Source organism: Rhineura floridana, chromosome 19 (genome assembly GCF_030035675.1).
Source record: "Rhineura floridana isolate rRhiFlo1 chromosome 19, rRhiFlo1.hap2, whole genome shotgun sequence".
In the NCBI taxonomy this organism is placed as follows: Eukaryota; Metazoa; Chordata; class Lepidosauria; order Squamata; family Rhineuridae; genus Rhineura; species Rhineura floridana.
In genome coordinates this window covers 18,839,368-18,858,224 of record NC_084498.1, presented here as the reverse complement: position 1 = coordinate 18,858,224, position 18,857 = coordinate 18,839,368, and the positions used below count along the sequence as shown (strand labels likewise).

General features: G+C 46.3%; 1 protein-coding gene and 1 pseudogene across 2 annotated transcripts in view; both read right to left on the bottom strand.

Moving 5' to 3' along the window:
• TXNRD2 (thioredoxin reductase 2) overlaps nt 1-18,857 on the bottom strand; it is a 67,754-nt gene that overhangs the window by 41,058 nt on the left and 7,839 nt on the right. Inside the window, exons 4-8 of one of the 2 annotated variants that reach the window (XM_061603366.1) lie at nt 16,409-16,553; nt 14,550-14,624; nt 13,762-13,840; nt 7,539-7,601; nt 5,731-5,801 (exon numbers count right to left, since the gene is read on the bottom strand). In XM_061603366.1, coding sequence (XP_061459350.1) covers nt 5,731-5,801; nt 7,539-7,601; nt 13,762-13,840; nt 14,550-14,624; nt 16,409-16,553 — 433 coding nt within the window. The remainder of the gene's footprint in view (nt 1-5,730; nt 5,802-7,538; nt 7,602-13,761; nt 13,841-14,549; nt 14,625-16,408; nt 16,554-18,857) is intronic. The other variant, XM_061603367.1, reaches the window with a different exon arrangement.
• Nucleotides 16,075-16,183, bottom strand: LOC133373549 (5S ribosomal RNA; annotated as a pseudogene).

Sequence of the window (18,857 nt, the reverse complement as noted above, 5' to 3'; positions counted from 1 at the left end):
TGTGAGCCCTTAGGGTTGCAGAGACTTAGACTGCAAGACTGGAAGGATAAACATCCAACAGCTACAACTCAGATCTCACTGCCCTTTCTACACTTGAAAGTTTAGTTATATCCAATCTCATCTGGGCACCTATTGGGCATATGGACTATCTTAATTTATATTTTTAAGGCCACATCTGCACCTTACATTTAAAGCATTATTATGCCACTTTAAACAGTCATGGCTTCCCCCAAAGAATCATGGAAAGTGTAGTTGGGTAAGGGACGCTGAGAGTCATTAGGAGACCCCTATCCCCCTCACAGAGCTACAATTTCCAGAGTGGTTTTACAATCAATCCCTCTTCCGAGGGAACTCTGGGAATTGCAGCTCCGTGAAGGGAATAGTGGATCTCCTAACAACACTCAGCACATTTAACAAACTACAGTTCCCACGATTCTTTGGGGGAAGCCATTGTAAAGTAAGCACCAAGAAGTATCTCCTAAGGCTTTTCATTGACAGATGTGTCCTGCCACAGGTAAGAACGCCAGCCAATGCAAATGAGCCCAGCATGCCATGCACAGTGAAGCTGCAAGGCGCCCTGTTCAATGTCGCAGAGGTTAGTGTCCTTTGCAGGACCTCATCCAGGACTTTGTAGGGCCTCGTCTGCCAAAGGGGAGAGAGTTGACATTCTCAGAAGGTTGCACTCTAGAATGCCGGGCCAATATTTACTGGCGTTTGAGGAACGTTGTGCCATGCTTTGAAGGGACTCCCCAGGGACTGGGAGGTGGAGCCAGTCTTGAGGAGAGAAAGGATCGATTGGGAGGTGTTGGCCAAAGAATCTTAAGAGGGCAGTTGTGGGGGCGAGAGTCGGAGAGAGAGGGCAGGGAAGCGGTTTCAAACGCAAGTAAAACAGGAGGAGGGGAAGGGACGTTGCTCAGTAGCAGAGCATTTGCTTTGCATGCAGAAGGTCCCAAGTTCAATCCCCAATGAAACCCTGGAGAGCTGCTGCCAGTCAGTGTAGACAATACTGAGCTAGATGGACCAATGACCTGGCTCAAAATAAGTGCCAAAAGACCCACGAAACACACCCAAAAGGTTCTGTATGGAACTCATTTGGTATTATGTAAATGTGAAGCTTTTTGGATGTTTACATCAAATCCAGCCAGTCCTCATTGTTTCAGCGAGAAATGTGACTTGTCTTCATATCTATAACGCCTGTTTCCTATTAAGAATTGTGTACCTTTAAAAGATTCTACAGCAGGGCCCTACTTATACGGCAGGTTAAATTCCAGGCCCCCACCGAAAAGCGAAACCCACCGTAAAGTGGGACATAACTGGCAATCAGCTGTACAGTACAGCTGATTGAGCGCTACAGCTGATCGCTGTCAACTGGAGCGTGGCGGCTAGAGCTTCCCGCACTACAGCTGATCGCATGATCAGCTGTAGCGCGGGGAGCTTCAGGGGCCAAGTATTAGCGGAACGCCGAAAAGCGGGGTGCCAAAAAGCGGAGCCCTACTGTACAGTTGTTGTATGGTTGCAGTAAGCCTTTTTCTTAGAGTGTCTGAAAGATATTCCTGTTTATAACTCCCTGGGTACGTTTTTTTATTCATATTAGTTGTTACAAGTTTGTTACAAGAATAACTTAGTAATGCGATAACTCGCACGTACAGCCAGAAACCATCTGTTGGAAGCAGTTTTGTACATTAATTGCTATAGCGATTGAACATTGCAAAACAAATCACCACATGGAAACAGCTGCGTACATCAATCATAAGAGGAATTCTACCCTTGCAAAAGAAGTTATTATCACTCCTGCCAAAGGACAGTACATTTGTAATGAGATCTGAGGAAGGCATCCAGTCGAAACGGATTTGTATTTACTAGTGTGCCGTAATTTATGACTACCTTATAAACTTTATTTTTGTACCTTTATGTTACTATCGAGAGCCAGTGTGGCGTAATGGTTAAGGTGTTGGACTATGACTTGGGAGACCAGGGTTCAAATCCCCACACAGCCGTGAAGCTCCCTGGGTGACCCTGGGCCAGTCACTGCCTCTCAGCCTCAGAGAGAGGCAATGGTAAACCCCGTCTGAATACCGCTTACCATGAAAACCCTATTCATAGGGTCGCCATAAGTCGGGATCAACTTGAAGGCAGTCCATGTTATTATCACTGAGATCAACACAGAACCTTTTGTGTATTTTTGTGCAATTTGTGGGTCTTTATCCTTTTTTGTACTTCTGTCTGGACCCTCACACACTGTAGGTTTATTCCTGACTCAGGTAGTTTTAGTAGTTGTTCTGCGATGCTATCCAACGTTATAGCATTATTGCTGTCTGGAGGGGCACTCTTGCACCTATTGCATAACCAAACGGGGTGGGGGGGGAAACGCAGTGGAACATTTGTGGGATCAAAAAGTTACCGTTTAGGAGGAAGTGACCGGATGCGCACTGATTGAAAAGAAAGGAGTGTGTCCAACCTGAAACTTTTGCAGGTGCAAATAGTATTGAACGCAGGATTGCACATGACCGCCCTGACCCCATTATGAGCACAAACCATCATGAATGCACACTCAAAGGGATGCCTGGAGGGAAACCGAGTTTGTGCTGCAGTAGTCAACCTCATCTCTGGGGTGTTTCCACTTCTGACTGCAGGTGGAAGCACACGAGCCTGAATATACCACGCAAAAAAGAGAACAGGTAGAACAATGGTTCGCAAACTCCACCACCCCTGGCAGACCACTTGGAAATGGCTGAGGGTCTTGGCGGACCACTGAATGATTTTTCTGCCTGTTGTAGCCATTGTAATTCCCTAGAATTCAAACCGAAACGCCCCCCAAAATTGTGAGAAATAAAAGAAGCAATCAAATTACAACTAAAAATCAATATGAATATTGAATGCGACGGATGTGCCATCTCCAGTCTTCAACCACAAATCCACAGACACGCCACGGACCACCTGAATGGAGCTTGCGGACGACTTGTGGTGGTTCACAGGTTGGGAACTGCTGATGTAGAAATAGGGAGACATATTATGGCCTGGCTTCCTCCTTAACTCACTGGATCAGACTGAAGGTCTCTCTAGTCCCAGCATGCTTCTTTCACGCCACAGCTAGACACAGCACGGTGGAGTGGCTAGAACTGGGGAGGCCTGGGTTCAAATCATCGCTGAAGCATGAAACTTACTGGGTGACTCTGAGATATTTCTTTCTTTCTTTTTTGGTCAAGGCATGAAACTGAATCATGGGAACATTCACAAGGGAAATCCATTTGACAGAAACAAATGTCACCGAATGCAACAACTCTCTCCTCCGTCTAACGCAACACAGGCTGATAATGTGCAGAAATGCTACTGTAGCCCTCAAGGCTTATTTTGACTAAAGCTTAGGAATGCAATGTATAAACACAGAGACTCCCATATTACACTGTTACAACTTGCACTAACAGCCACTGGACAAAAGCCGCCTTTTCAGAGAAATATCTCCCCGGGATAAACCTTGCATTTAGCGCGTTTTTTTTTTTTAAACACACACACACAATTTCCTCGCATAAATCACTCTAAAAATCCAAGGGGTGACTGGTATACTGCAAGGCACTAAAGATTTAGCACCTCCGCTTTTCAAAGCTACCCCAATGCTACCCCTAATCAGAGCAGACCCCCTGGAATTATGGTACCCAAGTTCGTCTTGTCCATCAGTTTTAATCGGTCTACTCTGAGTAAGACCAGCACTGGATGCAACCCGATGCTTTCAACACCCAACAATAACAAAAAGGCCAGACGCTGAACAGTGCCTACTTTCTAGAACTTTGGTGAATCGCTTTTGCTCGATATGCAAAGTGACCTTTTCTTCTCATGTGGGTGAAAATGTTAGCACAGTAGAGGAGATGTTTCTGAAGAGCTAATGAACCGGTCATGAGAAATGCGGAGAGGGTTTTAAATTCCTACAACTCGCAGGGATGGGGAACCTGTGGCCCTCCAGATGTTGCTGGACTCTGACTCCCAGCAACCCTGACGGTTGGCCATGCTGGCTAGGGCTGATGAGAGTTGGAGCCCAACAACACCTGGAGGGCACCACGTTGGCTACCCCTGGCATAAGCAGTACAAGTGGCTGCCTTGGGGAACGAGCCCATAGCCCGGTGGTAGAGAGCACATGCTTTGTATGCAAGAGGTCCCAGGATCAATCCTTGGTAGCTCAGGTCGCAGAACTTGGAAAGGGTTCTGCCTGAGATTTGGGGACAGACACTCTCAATTCTAATGTGGGACCCTCAGGGTTCCGGACACACCATTCTATGCCCCCTCCCAGCTCTGGTTTACTATACTATACTATACTATACTATACTATACTATACTATACTATACAAGGCTTTTAGGTTGAGACCTATCCCAGTCTGTGTTAGAATTGCTTAATATGTTTTTTTAATAATGTTCTTAACCCATTTTTAGTGTTTTTTTTAAAATGTTTTTAGCGCTGTTTTGTCTTAATGTATTTTAAGACCTGTTTTTATGATGTTTTAAAGTGTTTTTAGCACTTTGTTTGCCGCCCTGGGCTCCTGCTGGGAGGAAGGGTGGGATACAAATTAAATAATAAATAAATAAATTACTATACTATACCATACTTTACTTTACTATACCATACTATATTCTACCCTCCCTCCCAGAAGGAGCCGTGGGCAGCAAACACAAACCCTACAGGCATTTTAAAACATCTTAAGAATAAAGGATTTTAAAGCCGAGTCAGGAACTTTGCACAGTTCAAGCAGCATGGGGACAGGTAAACGGGAGCCCTGCACCATCTCCAGGTGTCTTCCAAAGCCAGACGAGCTGCCGGCAAAACCAACCAAATTGAGAAAATGACCAGTTTCCCCCTAGAACTTCAGCAGCTTTGAAGTATTTTTAAACCCTGCCATGGAGTAACGTCAACAACAAAGCGAACTGAACTGTATGCAATTTTGCCCAATATACACATTTTTGCAAAGCACTTTTCCCGAATATAATGCATGTTTGTTATTTTCGCTAATGCACACGTTGCTGGAATCTACGCATTTTTGTACACGTGACTTGGCTGGAGAACTGAATTGCAAGCTTTGGAGAAGCATGAATTTCGAAGGATGCCAGAGTTTCGGTTTCGCGTCTTCTTTCAGAACGTGCAAATTAGGCAAGTTCGTCTTTTAAACGTGAACCGAACTGAATTTCTCCCCACCCCAATGGAGACTCAAGGATTATAGAAACCTGAATAGCTGACAGCTCGGTATTCTACGTGTTTGCTGCTGTCTTGTGGCTGATGCCAGCAACTGCTCAAAGAGCAATCTATAAAATGGGGATGTGAAATTACCAATGTTATTACTACTGCTTATTTCACAGCATCAGCTTACTGTTGACCTTTTCTTGATACATCCTGTTTTATTAACATACAAAAGAATAAGAGAATATGGGTTGTATTCAGTGCTAGTCCTACTCAAAACAGACCTGTTGAAATGAATGAACCCACGTTAGTCATGCCTGTTAACTTCAGTTGGCCTACTCTGAGTAGGACTAGCATTGAGTAACACCTTATTTTTTAAAAAAGGCAAAAAATAAGGGGAACTGCCCCTAATTGTCAAAGCAACGTTCTGCAAAAGCGCCAGCTTACTTGAGATTAGCAGCCTTTTATTTCCTTCTGGAAAACACAAGGCTAGTAACATGGCAAGTTTCCCACATTCCAGGGAAGAAGGGTTATCACTCAGGTCGGAGATCTCCACCTTTGACACTTACGTTTTCCCAGGAGACTTTTTCAGCCAGAAGAGATCGTCACTAGTAATCCCATATTCCTGCGCCCCTGCAATCTAAGGGGGAAAAGAAAAATGCAATTGCTACCAATAAAATGATTTGCCATGTAAAGATCATAACGTGTGCAGGTCATAAGCACGTAAGGAGAGCCCTGCTGGATCAGACTCATGATCCAGCACCCTGTTTTCACATCGGCCAACCAGATGCCTATGGGAAGTCCGCAAGCAGAACCTGAGTGCAAGAGCAGTCTTGCCACTTGCGATTCCCAGCAACTGATATTCAGGGGCCTACTGCTTCCGACAGCGGAGGCAGAACATAGCCATTGTGACTAGAAGCCACTGGCAGGTTTATCCTGTTCTACAGTGGCCAACCAGAGGCCCATGGGAAGCCTAAAGGCAGGACCTGAGTGCAACACGCAAGCAGGACCTGAGTGCACCAAGGACTCTCCCCGCCTGAGATCCCCAGCAGCTGGCATTCAGAGGCACACTGCCATAATTTGATCATAATTTGGACTCTACGTGCCACTATCAACTCTATGGCGTTCTGCTTTCTGCAAAATTAAACAATGCACATGTACGTTTTAAGCATATGTTGCACTTCTCATAGCGATCATCAGTTAAGAGCAAGGGTGGGGAACCTTTGGCCCTCCAGATGTTGCTGAACTGCAACTCCCATCAGCCATGCTTGATAGCCCTGATGGGAGTTGTAACTCTAACTATGTTTTAGCATGTTTTTAACTGTAATTGTTTTGTAGAATGCCTTAAACTGTTTTCACAATGCTTTTCTTTTTGTTGTCATGAAATTGTTTTGTTGAAATGTTTGCTGCCCTGGGCTCCTTTAGGACCGATATAAATTATTATTAATTATTCAGCAACTTCTGGAGGGCCAGAGGTTCCCCACTCGTGGTTAAAACTGAAAAGCAACTATGACTAAACCTCAACCCTGTAAACTGCCCAGAGAGCTTCGGCTATGGGGCGGTATACAAATGCAATAGATAAATAAATAAACCCTGCAATTCCCACCCCAATTGAACCAACGATTTGCCAGGGCTGAACCACAGGCAGAGGAGAGCCAGGAGCTGGGTAACGGACTACAGCCAAATTTCAATCCCACCCAACATCCAGAGATCTCTGAGCAGGGAACAATAACATTCCATAAAAATCATATAACTCATGAAACACACCACCACCACCCTCCAATAGAAACGGCAATAAAAACAAACTCAAATGGCAGCGACGCTGTGCTCCAAATGCCTGGGGAAGCAGCCAGGTTTTTGCCTGGTGTCTAAAAGCCAACAGAGTAGGTTTTCAAGGGGGAGGGAGTTCAAAAGCCAGGGTGCCACCCCAGAGAAGATCCACCCTGGTGTCCCAGCCAAATGTACCATTCCAAATGGAGGGACACTGAAAAGCCTCCCCCCCACCCACCTTGATCTTAACTCTCAGCCAAGTACGTACAGGGAGAGGTGTTTAGGTGCCATATTGTTCAAGGGCTTTATGCGTGGAAGGGCCATAGCTCAATGGTAGAGCAGCTGTTCTGTACGCCTACCACTGGGCATGCGGCCCCTGGGAGGCTGCCCATAAGGGAATCCGGCCCTTGGGCTGAAAATGTTTCTCACCCCCCACCACAGTCTGCAATTTGTGATCCACCTTTCCGGGGGTTGTGTGCTTGCTTACCCTCCTCTCCTTAGGGCAAATTCCACCTTCCCTCCACCTGCCAGCCTTAACTATTGCAGCTGCACTGACGCCAACCCACAGTTTACTCCAGCTAGGGTTGAATTAATGCAAAAAACTCACATTTGAGGGATATTTAGGCCTTCCTCCAGTGGCGAGGACTATGTTTTCTGCGGTAAACAAAATCTAGGAACCAAAATGGAAAGAAATCAAGAACAGAGAACATAAGAACATAAGAACATAAGAAGAGCCTGCTGGATCAGGCCAGTGGCCCATCTAGTCCAGCATCCTGTTCTCACAGTGGCCAACCAGGTGCCTGGGGGAAGCCCGCAAGCAGGACCCGAGTGCAAGAACACTCTCCCCTCCTGAGGCTTCCAGCAACTGGTTTTCAGAAGCATGCTGCCTCTGACTAGGGTGGCAGAGCACAGCCATCATGGCTAGTAGCCATTGATAGCCCTGTCCTCCATGAATTTGTATAATCTTCTTTTAAAGCCATCCAAGCTGGTGGCCATTACTGCATCTTGTGGGAGCAAATTCCATAGTTTAACTATGCGCTGAGTAAAGAAGTACTTCCTTTTGTCTGTCCTGAATCTTCCAACATTCAGCTTCTTTGAATGTCCACGAGTTCTAGTATTATGAGGGAGAAGAACTTTTCTCTATCCACTTTCTCAATGCCATGCAAAATTTTATACACTTCTATCATGTCTCCTCTGACCCGCCTTTTCTCTAAACTAAAAAGCCCCAAATGCTGCAACCTTTCCTCGTAAGGGAGTCGCTCCATCCCCTTGATCATTCTGGTTGCCCTCTTCTGAACCTTTTCCAACTCTATAATATCCTTTTTGAGATGAGGCAACCAGAACTGTACACAGTATTCCAAATGCGGCCGCACCATAGATTTATACAACGGCATTATGATATCGGCTGTTTTATTTTCAGTACCTTTCCTAATTATCGCTAGCATGGAATTTGCCTTTTTCACAGCTGCCGCACACTGGGTCGACATTTTCATCGTGCTGTCCACTACAACCCCGAGGTCTCTCTCCTGGTCGGTCACCGCCAGTTCAGACCCCATGAGCGTATATGTGAAATTCAGATTTTTTGCTCCAATATGCATAATTTTACACTTGTTTATATTGAATTGCATTTGCCATTTTTCCGCCCATTCACTCAGTTTGGAGAGGTCTTTTTGGAGCTCTTCGCAATCCCTTTTTGTTTTAACAACCCTGAACAATTTAGTGTCGTCAGCAAACTTGGCCACTTCACTGCTCACTCCTAATTCTAGGTCATTAATGAACAAGTTGAAAAGTACAGGTCCCAATACCGATCCTTGAGGGACTCCACTTTCTACAGCCCTCCATTGGGAGAACTGTCCATTGATTCCTACTCTCTGCTTTCTGCTTCTTAACCAATGCCTTATCCACAAGAGGACCTCTCCTCTTATTCCATGACTGCAAAGCTTCCTCAGAAGTCTTTGGTGAGGTACCTTGTCAAACGCTTTTTGAAAGTCTAAGTACACTATGTCCACTGGATCACCTCTATCTATATGCTTGTTGACACTCTCAAAGAATTCTAATAGGTTACTGAGACAGGACTTTCCCTTGCAGAAGCCATGCTGGCTCTGCTTCAGCAAGGCTTGTTCTTCTATGTGCTTAGTTAATCTAGCTTTAATCATACTTTCTACCAGTTTTCCAGGGACAGAAGTTAAGCTAACTGGCCTGTAATTTCCGGGATCCCCTCTGGATCCCTTTTTGAAGATTGGCGTTACATTTGCCACTTTCCAGTCCTCAGGCACGGAGCAGGACCCGAGGGACAAGTTACATATTTTAGTTAGCAGATCAGCAATTTCACCTTTGAGTTCTTTGAGAACTCTCGGGTGGATGCCATCCGGGCCCGGTGATTTGTCAGTTTTTATATTGTCCATTAAGCTTAGAACTCCCTCTCTCGTTACCACTATTTGTCTTAGTTCCTCAGAATCCCTTCCTGCAAATGTTAGTTCAGGTTCAGGGATCTGCCCTATATCTTCCACTGTGAAGACAGATGCAAAGAATTCATTTAGCTTCTCTGCAATCTCCTTATCGTTCTTTAGTACACCTTTGACTCCCTTATCATCCAAGGGTCCAATTGTCTCCTTAGATGGTCTCCTGCTTTGAATGTATTTATAGAATTTTTTGTTGTTGGTTTTTATGTTCTTAGCAATGTGCTCCTCAAATTCTTTTTTAGCATCCCTTATTGTCTTCTTGCATTTCTTTTGCCAGAGTTTGTGTTCTTTTTTATTTTCTTCATTCGGACAAGACTTCCATTTTTTGAAGGAAGACTTTTTGCCTCTAAGAGCTTCCTTGACTTTGCTCGTTAACCATGCTGGCATCTTCTTGGCCCTGGCGGTACCTTTTCTGATCTGCGGTATGCACTCCAGTTGAGCTTCTAATATAGTGTTTTTAAACAACTTCCAAGCATTTTCGAGTGATGTGACCCTCTGGACTTTGTTTTTCAGCTTTCTTTTTACCAATCCCCTCATTTTTGTGAAGTTTCCTCTTTTGAAGTCAAATGTGACCGTGTTGGATTTTCTTGGCAATTGGCTAGTTACATGTATGTTTAATTTAATAGCACTGTGGTCACTGCTCCCAATCGGTTCAACAACACTTACATCTTGCACCAGGTCCCGGTCCCCACTGAGGATTAAGTCCAGGGTTGCCGTCCCTCTGGTCGGTTCCATGACCAACTGATCTAGGGAATAGTCATTTAGAATATCTAGAAACTTTGCTTCTTTGTCATGACTGGAACACATATGCAGCCAGTCTATGTCCGGGTAGTTGAAGTCACCCATTACTACCACATTTCCTAGTTTGGATGCTTCCTCAATTTCATATCTCATCTCAAGGTCTCCCTGAGCATTTTGATCAGGGGGACGATAGATCGTTCCCAGTATTAAGTCCCTCCTGGGGCACGGTATCACCACCCACAACGATTCTGTGGAGGAGTCTGCCTCTTTTGGGGTTTCGAGCTTGCTGGATTCAATGCCTTCTTTCACGTATAGAGCGACTCCGCCACCAATACGTCCTTCCCTGTCCTTCCGATATAGTTTATATCCAGGGATAACCGTATCCCACTGGTTTTCTCCATTCCACCAGGTCTCCGTTATGCTCACTATATCAATGCTCTCCTCTAAGACCAAGCACTCCAGTTCTCCCATCTTGGTTCGCAGGCTCCTAGCATTAGTGTACAGGCACTTGTAAGCAGTGTCTCTCTTCAAGTGTCTTTGGCACTTGTGGTTAGGCCTGTGGTAATTTTGCTCTTCTGAATTTATATCCTGTGCCCCTGCTCTCACAATGCCTACTTCTAGGCCTACCCCTTTTAAAATTTCATCATTTCTTTGGTTTTTATCCCAGGGGGGAGGTTAAAAGGTTAAAAGAGAAAGGGTTCCAGTCCAGCCTGAGTGGGCACATGCCGTTCTGCATTAAAATATGTTTTATCTCCAACAGTCGTATCTTATTGCATTTGCGGAACTATTAAAAGTGATCCTTTCTTGCGTTTCCAGAATGGTTAAGAACGATCCTTCATTACATCTGAGAACTATTAAAGCTGTCCTTAACTACTTGTTGAGTAGCAACAGCGTGGAAAATGCCCGCAAGATGGCCCTGGCCAGGATTCCAGATCAGGGGCAGTGAAACCAATGGCCTCATCCACATGTTGCTGGACTGAACCTCCCATGAGCCCCTGCCAGCATGGCTGATGGTCAGAGATGATGGGAGATGTAGTCCAGCAACATCTGGAGCGCTCCTTGGATGAGGGTCTTGTTCTGCCTAAGGGTGGGTCCAGCCACGGCCTTGTTGTTGTTATGTGCCTTCAAGTCGATTACGACTTATGGTGACCCTATGAATCAGTGACCTCCAAGAGCATCTGTCATGAACCAACCTGCTCAGATCTTGTACGTTCAGGTCTGTGGCTTCGTTTATGGAATCAATCCATCTCATTTGGTCTTCCTCTTTTTCTACCCCCTTCTGTTTTTCCCAGCATTATTTTCTTTTCTAGTGAATCATGTCTCCTCATAATGTGTCCAAAGTATGATAACCTCAGTTTCATCATTTTAGCTTCTAGTGACAGTTCTGGTTTAATTTGTTCTAACACCCAATTATTTGTCTTTTTTGTGGTCCATGGTATCCACAACGCTCTCCTCCAACACCACATTTCAAATGAGTTGATCTTTCTCTTATCCGCTTTTTTCACTGTCCAACTTCCACATCCATACATGGAGATTGAGAATACCATGGTCTGAATGATCCTGACTTTGGTGTTCAGTGATACATCTTTGCATTTGAGGACCTTTTCTAGTTCTCTCATAGCTGCCCTCACCAGTCCTAGCCTTCTTCTGATTTCTTGACTATTGTCTCCTAGTATGTTCATAAGGCAGCAGCTGGTCCAAGCAGGAACAATAAAACTCTCAGCTGACAAGGAAGCTGCCATATACCAAGTCAGAGCATTCGTCCGGCTAGCTCAGTATTGTCTACACTGACTGGCAGTGACGCTCCAGGGTTTCAGGAAGGGGTTTCTCCCAGCCCTGCCTGGAGATGTCAGAGATTGAAACTGGGACCTTCTGCATGCAAAGCAGATGTTCTACCACTGAGCTGCAGCCTTTCCCTAATAAATCAAGTCATTTATTACAGTCACAGACCAGCAAAATTCAATACAAATCTAGGAAAGGCAACAATTTAAAACCAAGTACAAATTACACAATTCCTTCGCTGAAGAAACCAGCAAAGGTTTTTTCCCCCCTGATCAGCATCGAGGTCAGAAAAGAACCCTTTCAATAACAAAAGACGGCACATCCCTTAGACGAAATAGTGTTTACAAAAGATCTTCCTGGGAAAAGCTGTTAATATGGGGATAACTAATGGTCCTTTGCATTCACTATACAGCTTACAGCTCTCGATAGATTCTATTGCTCCAGCTCCATAAAGACATATCTGTTTGATAACCAGAGCCAGTGTGGCATAGTGGTTAGAGTGTTGGACTACGACCTGGGAGACAAGGGTTCGAATCCCCACACAGCCATGAAGCTCCCTGGGTGACCTTGGGCCAGTCACTGCCTCTCAGCCTCAGAGAAAGGCAATGGTAAACCCCCTCTGAATACCGCTTACCATGAAAACCCTATTTGTAGGGTCGCCGTAAGTCGGGATCGACTTGTAGGCAGTCCAATACTGAATATAACAACCAGGGTTTTACTGAATCGCCCTTTGACGGCAGCACATCAAAGCGAGCAAGAGTGAACGCGCTCCTACACTTTGGAACGGTTCGCGTGTACAGATAGGAAGCTGCGATGGCTCCATAATCAGCAGGGTTTTTCTAAAGAAATGGATTCCCTAATAAGATGCTGCCTTACACCGAGTCAGACCATTAATCCTTCTAGCTCAGTATTGTCTACACTGACTGGCAGCAGCTCTCCAAGGTTTCAGACAGGGAGCCTCTCTTTGCCCAACCTGGAGGTGCCGGGGATTGAACCTGGGACCTCCTGCGTGTGAAGCAGAAGCTCTGCTGCCGGGCTGCGGCCCTTCAAGTGCTGGCAGCAAATGGAGTGAGTGTTGCTGGTATCAGAAGATCCTATGGGGAAGAACCACTGCTCTCTGCATAGAGTACACACAGAAGGTCCTGGTTCAATCCATGGCATCTCCTGCTAAAAAAAAGGAACTGGTGGCAGGTGATGGGAAGGCTTTGCCTGAAGACCCACCGTTGGTAAGATTAGATCACGGAGGATAAGGCTGTCTAACAGCTACTAGCCACAATGGCTATGTTCTGCCTCCACCGTATGCCTCTGAAAGACAAATTATTATTATTATATTTATTACATTTATACCCCGCTTTTCTTTTCATGATAGAAACCCAAGGCGGCTTCCGTATGGTTCCCAGGCAGTCTCCCATCCAGGCACTGACCAGACCTGACCCTGCTTAGCTTCAACAGGGAGCTGACCTCATGTGCCTTCAGACCATAGCCAAATGCTAAGAACTGCAGGATGGAAGAGTTGCTGTTGCTCTCAGGCCCTTCTTGAGTGGTTGGCCACTGTGACCACAGGATGCTGGATTAGATGGGCCTCTGGCCTGATCCAGCAGGACGCGTTACATCCAAAACCAGAGTCACTCTGCCTAACACCAGTTGCCGAGAATCATGGGTGGGAGATGGCTATAGCGCTCCTGTCCTCCTTGGGGGCTTCCGATGGGCATCTGGTCGGTCACTGTGAAAACGTGGTCCTGGACTAGAGGGGCCACTTGCCTGATCCAGCATGGCTCTTCTTAGGCCCTTGTAATATCCCGATCTGGCATGCAAAGGGGCTTCTTGTACAGGCAAGCAGCTCACCTCTTTGCCTCCTTTGGCCAGCCCGCAAATCGTGTGCGCATCCACAAAACGGCCTTTCAAGTTGAAGTACTTCACTTTCCTATTAGCGCGGGGGAAAAAAAATTAACAGAGCTGATCACCCGCCTCTGTACTGAGCACCATTTGCAGCACGATCCTGGGCGTGTCTGCTCAACGGTACAGTCCCACAGAGGTCCATGCAATTTACTCTCAAGTACACGCAGGAGTGGGGGCACACTTTGTGAAGCAAAGGACTGGCATCAGGACCTGGCACAGCGGGGAAGCTGCTAAGATCCCAGTCTTGCCCCAGCTCAAAAAATCCCGCCCCCCCGAAAATCCCAAAGGGAAGTAATCACCCCCTCCCCGTAAAAAAAAACAGCCCGCTGAAGACTGAGCGTGCTCGGTAGCCGCCAGACGCCACAGAATGTTGAGCGTCAACTGGAGAGGAAAAACAGAAAAAAGTGTGGGGAATGGAGTGGAACGGCTCGTTTGAACACATTACCATCTTACAGTATCTAGGAGGAGGACATGCCTGGCTATTGTGCCACTGTTTGGCCGCAGGGATGGGGAATCTATGACTCTCCAGATGTTGCTGAACGACAACTCCCAGCCAGCAGGGCCAAGGATCAGGGATTAGGGCAGTTGGGAGTCCACCAACATCTGGAGGATGACAGGCTCCTCGTCCCTATGTTGGGTGCCAGTCGTGGTGAAGATACACTGCAACATTTTGTTGTAGGCCCTACTTATGCCCATTAGTAACTCAAATGCTGAAGAAGAAGAGATCCCTTTACTTGTCCTGGAGCTGCACTCTGTGTCCCCAGTTCAAGGATTTGACGTAGTTTTGGACAGCTTTTGCCATTGTGGACCTGAGAAGGCAGAAAAAGGGGGTTAATTATCCATCCCTCTTCCCTGATTAACAATCAATAAGGGTCTCCCTCGCAAGTCTCAGCACCCTTAACAAACTACAGTTCCCAGGATTCTTTAGGGGAAGCCATGACAGTTTAACATGTTCATGCACTCTTGCGGGATGTCCCTGATTGTGTGCGGACTAGCAGACAGAGAAGGGAAGTGGACGCTGCGAGCCCTTATGGCTGCAAAAAGACTTCGGCTGCAAGACTGGAAGGATAAACACCCAACATCTACAACTCAGTGGTCTGAAGATTGCACTGCCCTTTCCACGTTTGAACGTTTAGCTATATCCAGTCATGTTTGGCACCTATTTATTTATTATTTTATTTATATCTCGCCCTTCCTCCCAGCAGGAGCCCAGGGCGGCAAATTATTTGGGCTTATGGATTGCCTATCTTGATGTACACAGTTAAGGCCACTTCTGCACCTTACATTTAAAGCAGTATTATGCCATTCTAACCAGCCATGGCTTCCCCCCCCCCCAAGAACCCTGGAAACTGTCATTCGTTAAGGGGCGCTAGAGTTGCTAGGAACCCCCTGTTCCCCTCCTTGAGCTACAATTCCCACAGTGGTTTAACAATCAGTCCCTCTGCCCGAGGAACTCTGTAAATTGTAGCTCAGTGAAGTGAACAACTCTCAGCACCCTTCACACACTACAGTTCCCAGGATTCTTTAGGGGAAGCCATGACTGCTTAAATTGGTATGACACTGCTTCAAATGAATGGTGGGGATGTGGCCTGAGTCTGTGACTATTTCCCCAATCCTGTCCATGAGCTTCAGGCCTCCACAGAGCATGATGCAAGGTACAGGGGTTCCCAAACTGTGGTCCGTGGATCACCACTGGTCTGCAAGCTTTATTCAGGAGGCCCACGACATGTCCACATCAGGTATTGATTTTTCATTCTATTATTATTACTATTATTATTATTTGATTTATATCCTGCCCTTCCAGCAGGAGCCCAGGGCATTTTCATTACTTTATTTATATTGCATTCTATTGCAGTGCAAGAAACACAGTTTCGCTGCATTGCACCTGGAATGCAAATTGTGATGCAATAAAGCACAATATTAGAAGAAAGAGGAACAACAAGTACAATGAAAACTCACACAGCATCTAGCACAGTTCTTCACAAACTCTACAACAGGCAGAGAAATCATGAGGCGGACCACCAAGTCCGCCAGCAATTTCCAAATGGTCCGCGGGGGAGAAAAGTATGGAAACTACTGGGATAGAGTATTGTCTGCACTGGACAAATGACTTCCGGGTTTGTTATCCCAGAACAACTGACCATGGTTTGTTGTTCTATGCCTTCAAGTTGATTACGACTTATGGCAACCCTATGAATCCTTTTTGGATATATTCACAGGGTTTTCATGGTAAGAGGTCTTCAGAGGTGGTTTACCATTGGCCTACGGCACCCGGTATCCCCAGGCGGTCTCCCATCCAAGTACGAACCAGGCCTGACCCTGCTTAGCTTCCGAGGTCAGGCGTGTTTGGGGTAGTACGGCCATAGGCAACCGTGGTTTTAGCTATGCCAAATGAAATACAGCGTTCCCTTCATCACATATACACAGAACACAATAAACCGGGAATGGGGAACTTGGGGCCCTCCAGATGTTGCTGGACTCCAACTCCCATCAGCCACAGCCAATGGTCAGGGATGATGGGAGCTGCAGTCCAGCAACATCTGGAGGGCCGTGGGGTTCCTCATCCCTGCAGAGGCAAAGAGTTTTATCTTACCAGTCGTGATTCACAGGGTGGGATATATTCCAGCCGTAACGCTGGGCATCTTTGAGGGAACCTCCCAGAAGAGCTGCTTGGTGCATAAGCTTTTTAGGAATGCAACCGACGTTCACGCAGGTACCACCGAGTCCCCATTTGGTTCCTGCAGAAAAGTAGAGAAATGGACGCCTGATTTCACTGGCCGAGCCTGGCCTTACCCAGCATTTATAGCAGTGGTTCCCAACCTTTATGAGCATGGGACCCCCTTTATAAGCTGAAAATCTTTTGTGACCCCCTCCCTCCAGGGAGGCAGGCTGGCTGCCAGGAAGGAAGGGGGAAAGCAGCCTTTCTGTGCAGCCTTGCTTCTCTTTGCTTCACAAAAACCTCTCTCCTCTCATCCTAAGTAAGGGTGTTGTCAGTAGCGGCAGTGCAAGGAGACGGGAATCAGTGATAGTAATCCCCTCTTCTTCCTGGTAGCTCCACCCTCAGTCTCCTTTGGCATCTGCCATGTATTTTATAGGCAGATGCCTGCCCTTAGTGCACCTGAAAGACGCTCTGGTGCTTCAGCAAAAGGCCTCCCCTCTCGTTTGGAGCAAGGGGGAGGTGTCATCTGCAGCACCAGCGGAAAGCAGACAGTGTTGACGGAGTGAAGACTTTTTTTAAAAAAATTAATAAATAATTCATTTCTTTACTGTTCACGGCCCCCTCTGGATTACTTTGCAGCCCCCAGGTTGGGAACCACTGATTTATAGAATGCACCTTAACGTTTTTGAGATGCTTCCCGTAGATAACTGTTGTCAGAAGGGTATCGGGGTTGGGGGGGGGGTCATGATTTGACTAAAAGAGAGAACTCCAGGGTTGAGGCTTGGAGGTTACTGCACTCTGCGAGTGAGGGTAACCTCTAGGGTGAATTACTGTAATGCGCTCTAAGCGGGGCTGCTCTTGAGGTTGGTCCGGAAGCCGCAGCTGGTGCAAAATGTGGCAGTGAAACTGCTCACTGGGGCAGGGTATCGCCAACATGTCACCCGCTGCTGAAAGAATTGCACTGACTGCCCATTAGCTACTGGGCTAAGTGTAAAGTTCTGGTTTTGGTGTACAAAGCCCTATACAGCTTGGGACCAGGATACCTGAAAGATCGTCCTACACCTTATATACCCAGTTGATCACTTCGCTCTGCAGTGATACCTGATTTTATCAGGTATAAGCTTACCTGATACCATCTTATCAAGAGGTCTGTTCTGCACAACACAGAAAGCGGACCTCTAGTGTTGTGGCACCTACCCTTTGGAATTCCCTCCCCTTAAATATTAGACAGGCGCCATCTCTGTTATCTTTTCGGTGCCTGCTGAAGACCTTCCAAAAAGCCTTTTAAGTAGAGACCTTATCCCAGTCCGCGTCTGTACTAGAATTGCTTTTTAAGATATTTTTAAAACTTTTTTTTTTGAAAAGATGGTTTTAAAGGTGTTGTGTTTTAAGATGTTTTGTTTTTAAGATGTTTCAGAGAGCTTTTAGTGTTTTTGTTTGCTGCCCTGGGCTCCTTCTGGGAGGTAGGGTGGGACATTTAATAAATAAATAATAAATCAATAGATTTGTAAAGGGCTGCTCTGCTTCTCTCTCACTACCCAACCCCTACCACCCAAGCACTGATAAGAATATAAGAAGAGCCTGCTGAATTTAGTCCAACATCATGTTTTTGCAGTGGCCAACCTAATGCCTATGGGAAGCATGCAAGCAGGACCTGAGCACAACAGCGCTCTCCCCTCCTGTGATTCCCATCAGGCAGAACATAGCCATTGTGGCTAGTAGCCATTGGTAGCCTTATCCTCTTCCATGAATTTGTCTAATCCTCTTCTGAAGCCATCTAAGTTGGTGGCGTTCACTGTTTCTTGTGGGAATGGCTTCCATAGTTTTAACTAAGGGCTGTGTGAAGAAATCCTTCCTTTTGCCTGTCCTGAATCTTCCAACATTCAAGCAGCGGCTCAGGCACAACATGTGACTTACCAAGGAAAATGCAGTCCACCCAATCCACGGTGCATTGAGCCCTGTGTGGGGCTACCCTTGAAGATAGTCCAGAAGCTGCTGCTGGTGCAGTGGCCAAACTGTTAACACCAATCCTAAAATCACTGCACTGGCTGCCTGTGAGCTACAAGACCCAATTCAAGGTGTTGGGTACTAGCGGAGAAATCCCTAAATAGTTAAGGACCCAAGTACTTAAAGGAGCCGGTTCATGCTTTGAGATCAGCGAGAGAGGCCCCGCTTGTAGGCCATCTACAGGTTCGGCCTATGGTGCGGTGACTCAAAACAGGGCATCAGTGGTGGCACTACGATTGCAGAATTCCCTTCCTGGAGAAGGACAATCATTGTACATGCTATCACGTTTTAGGTAACAAAACATTTTTGTTTGCCTGGGTTCTGGGGACATGATTTTTGGCCTGCATTTTAACATTGTTACCATCAGGCTGCTGTT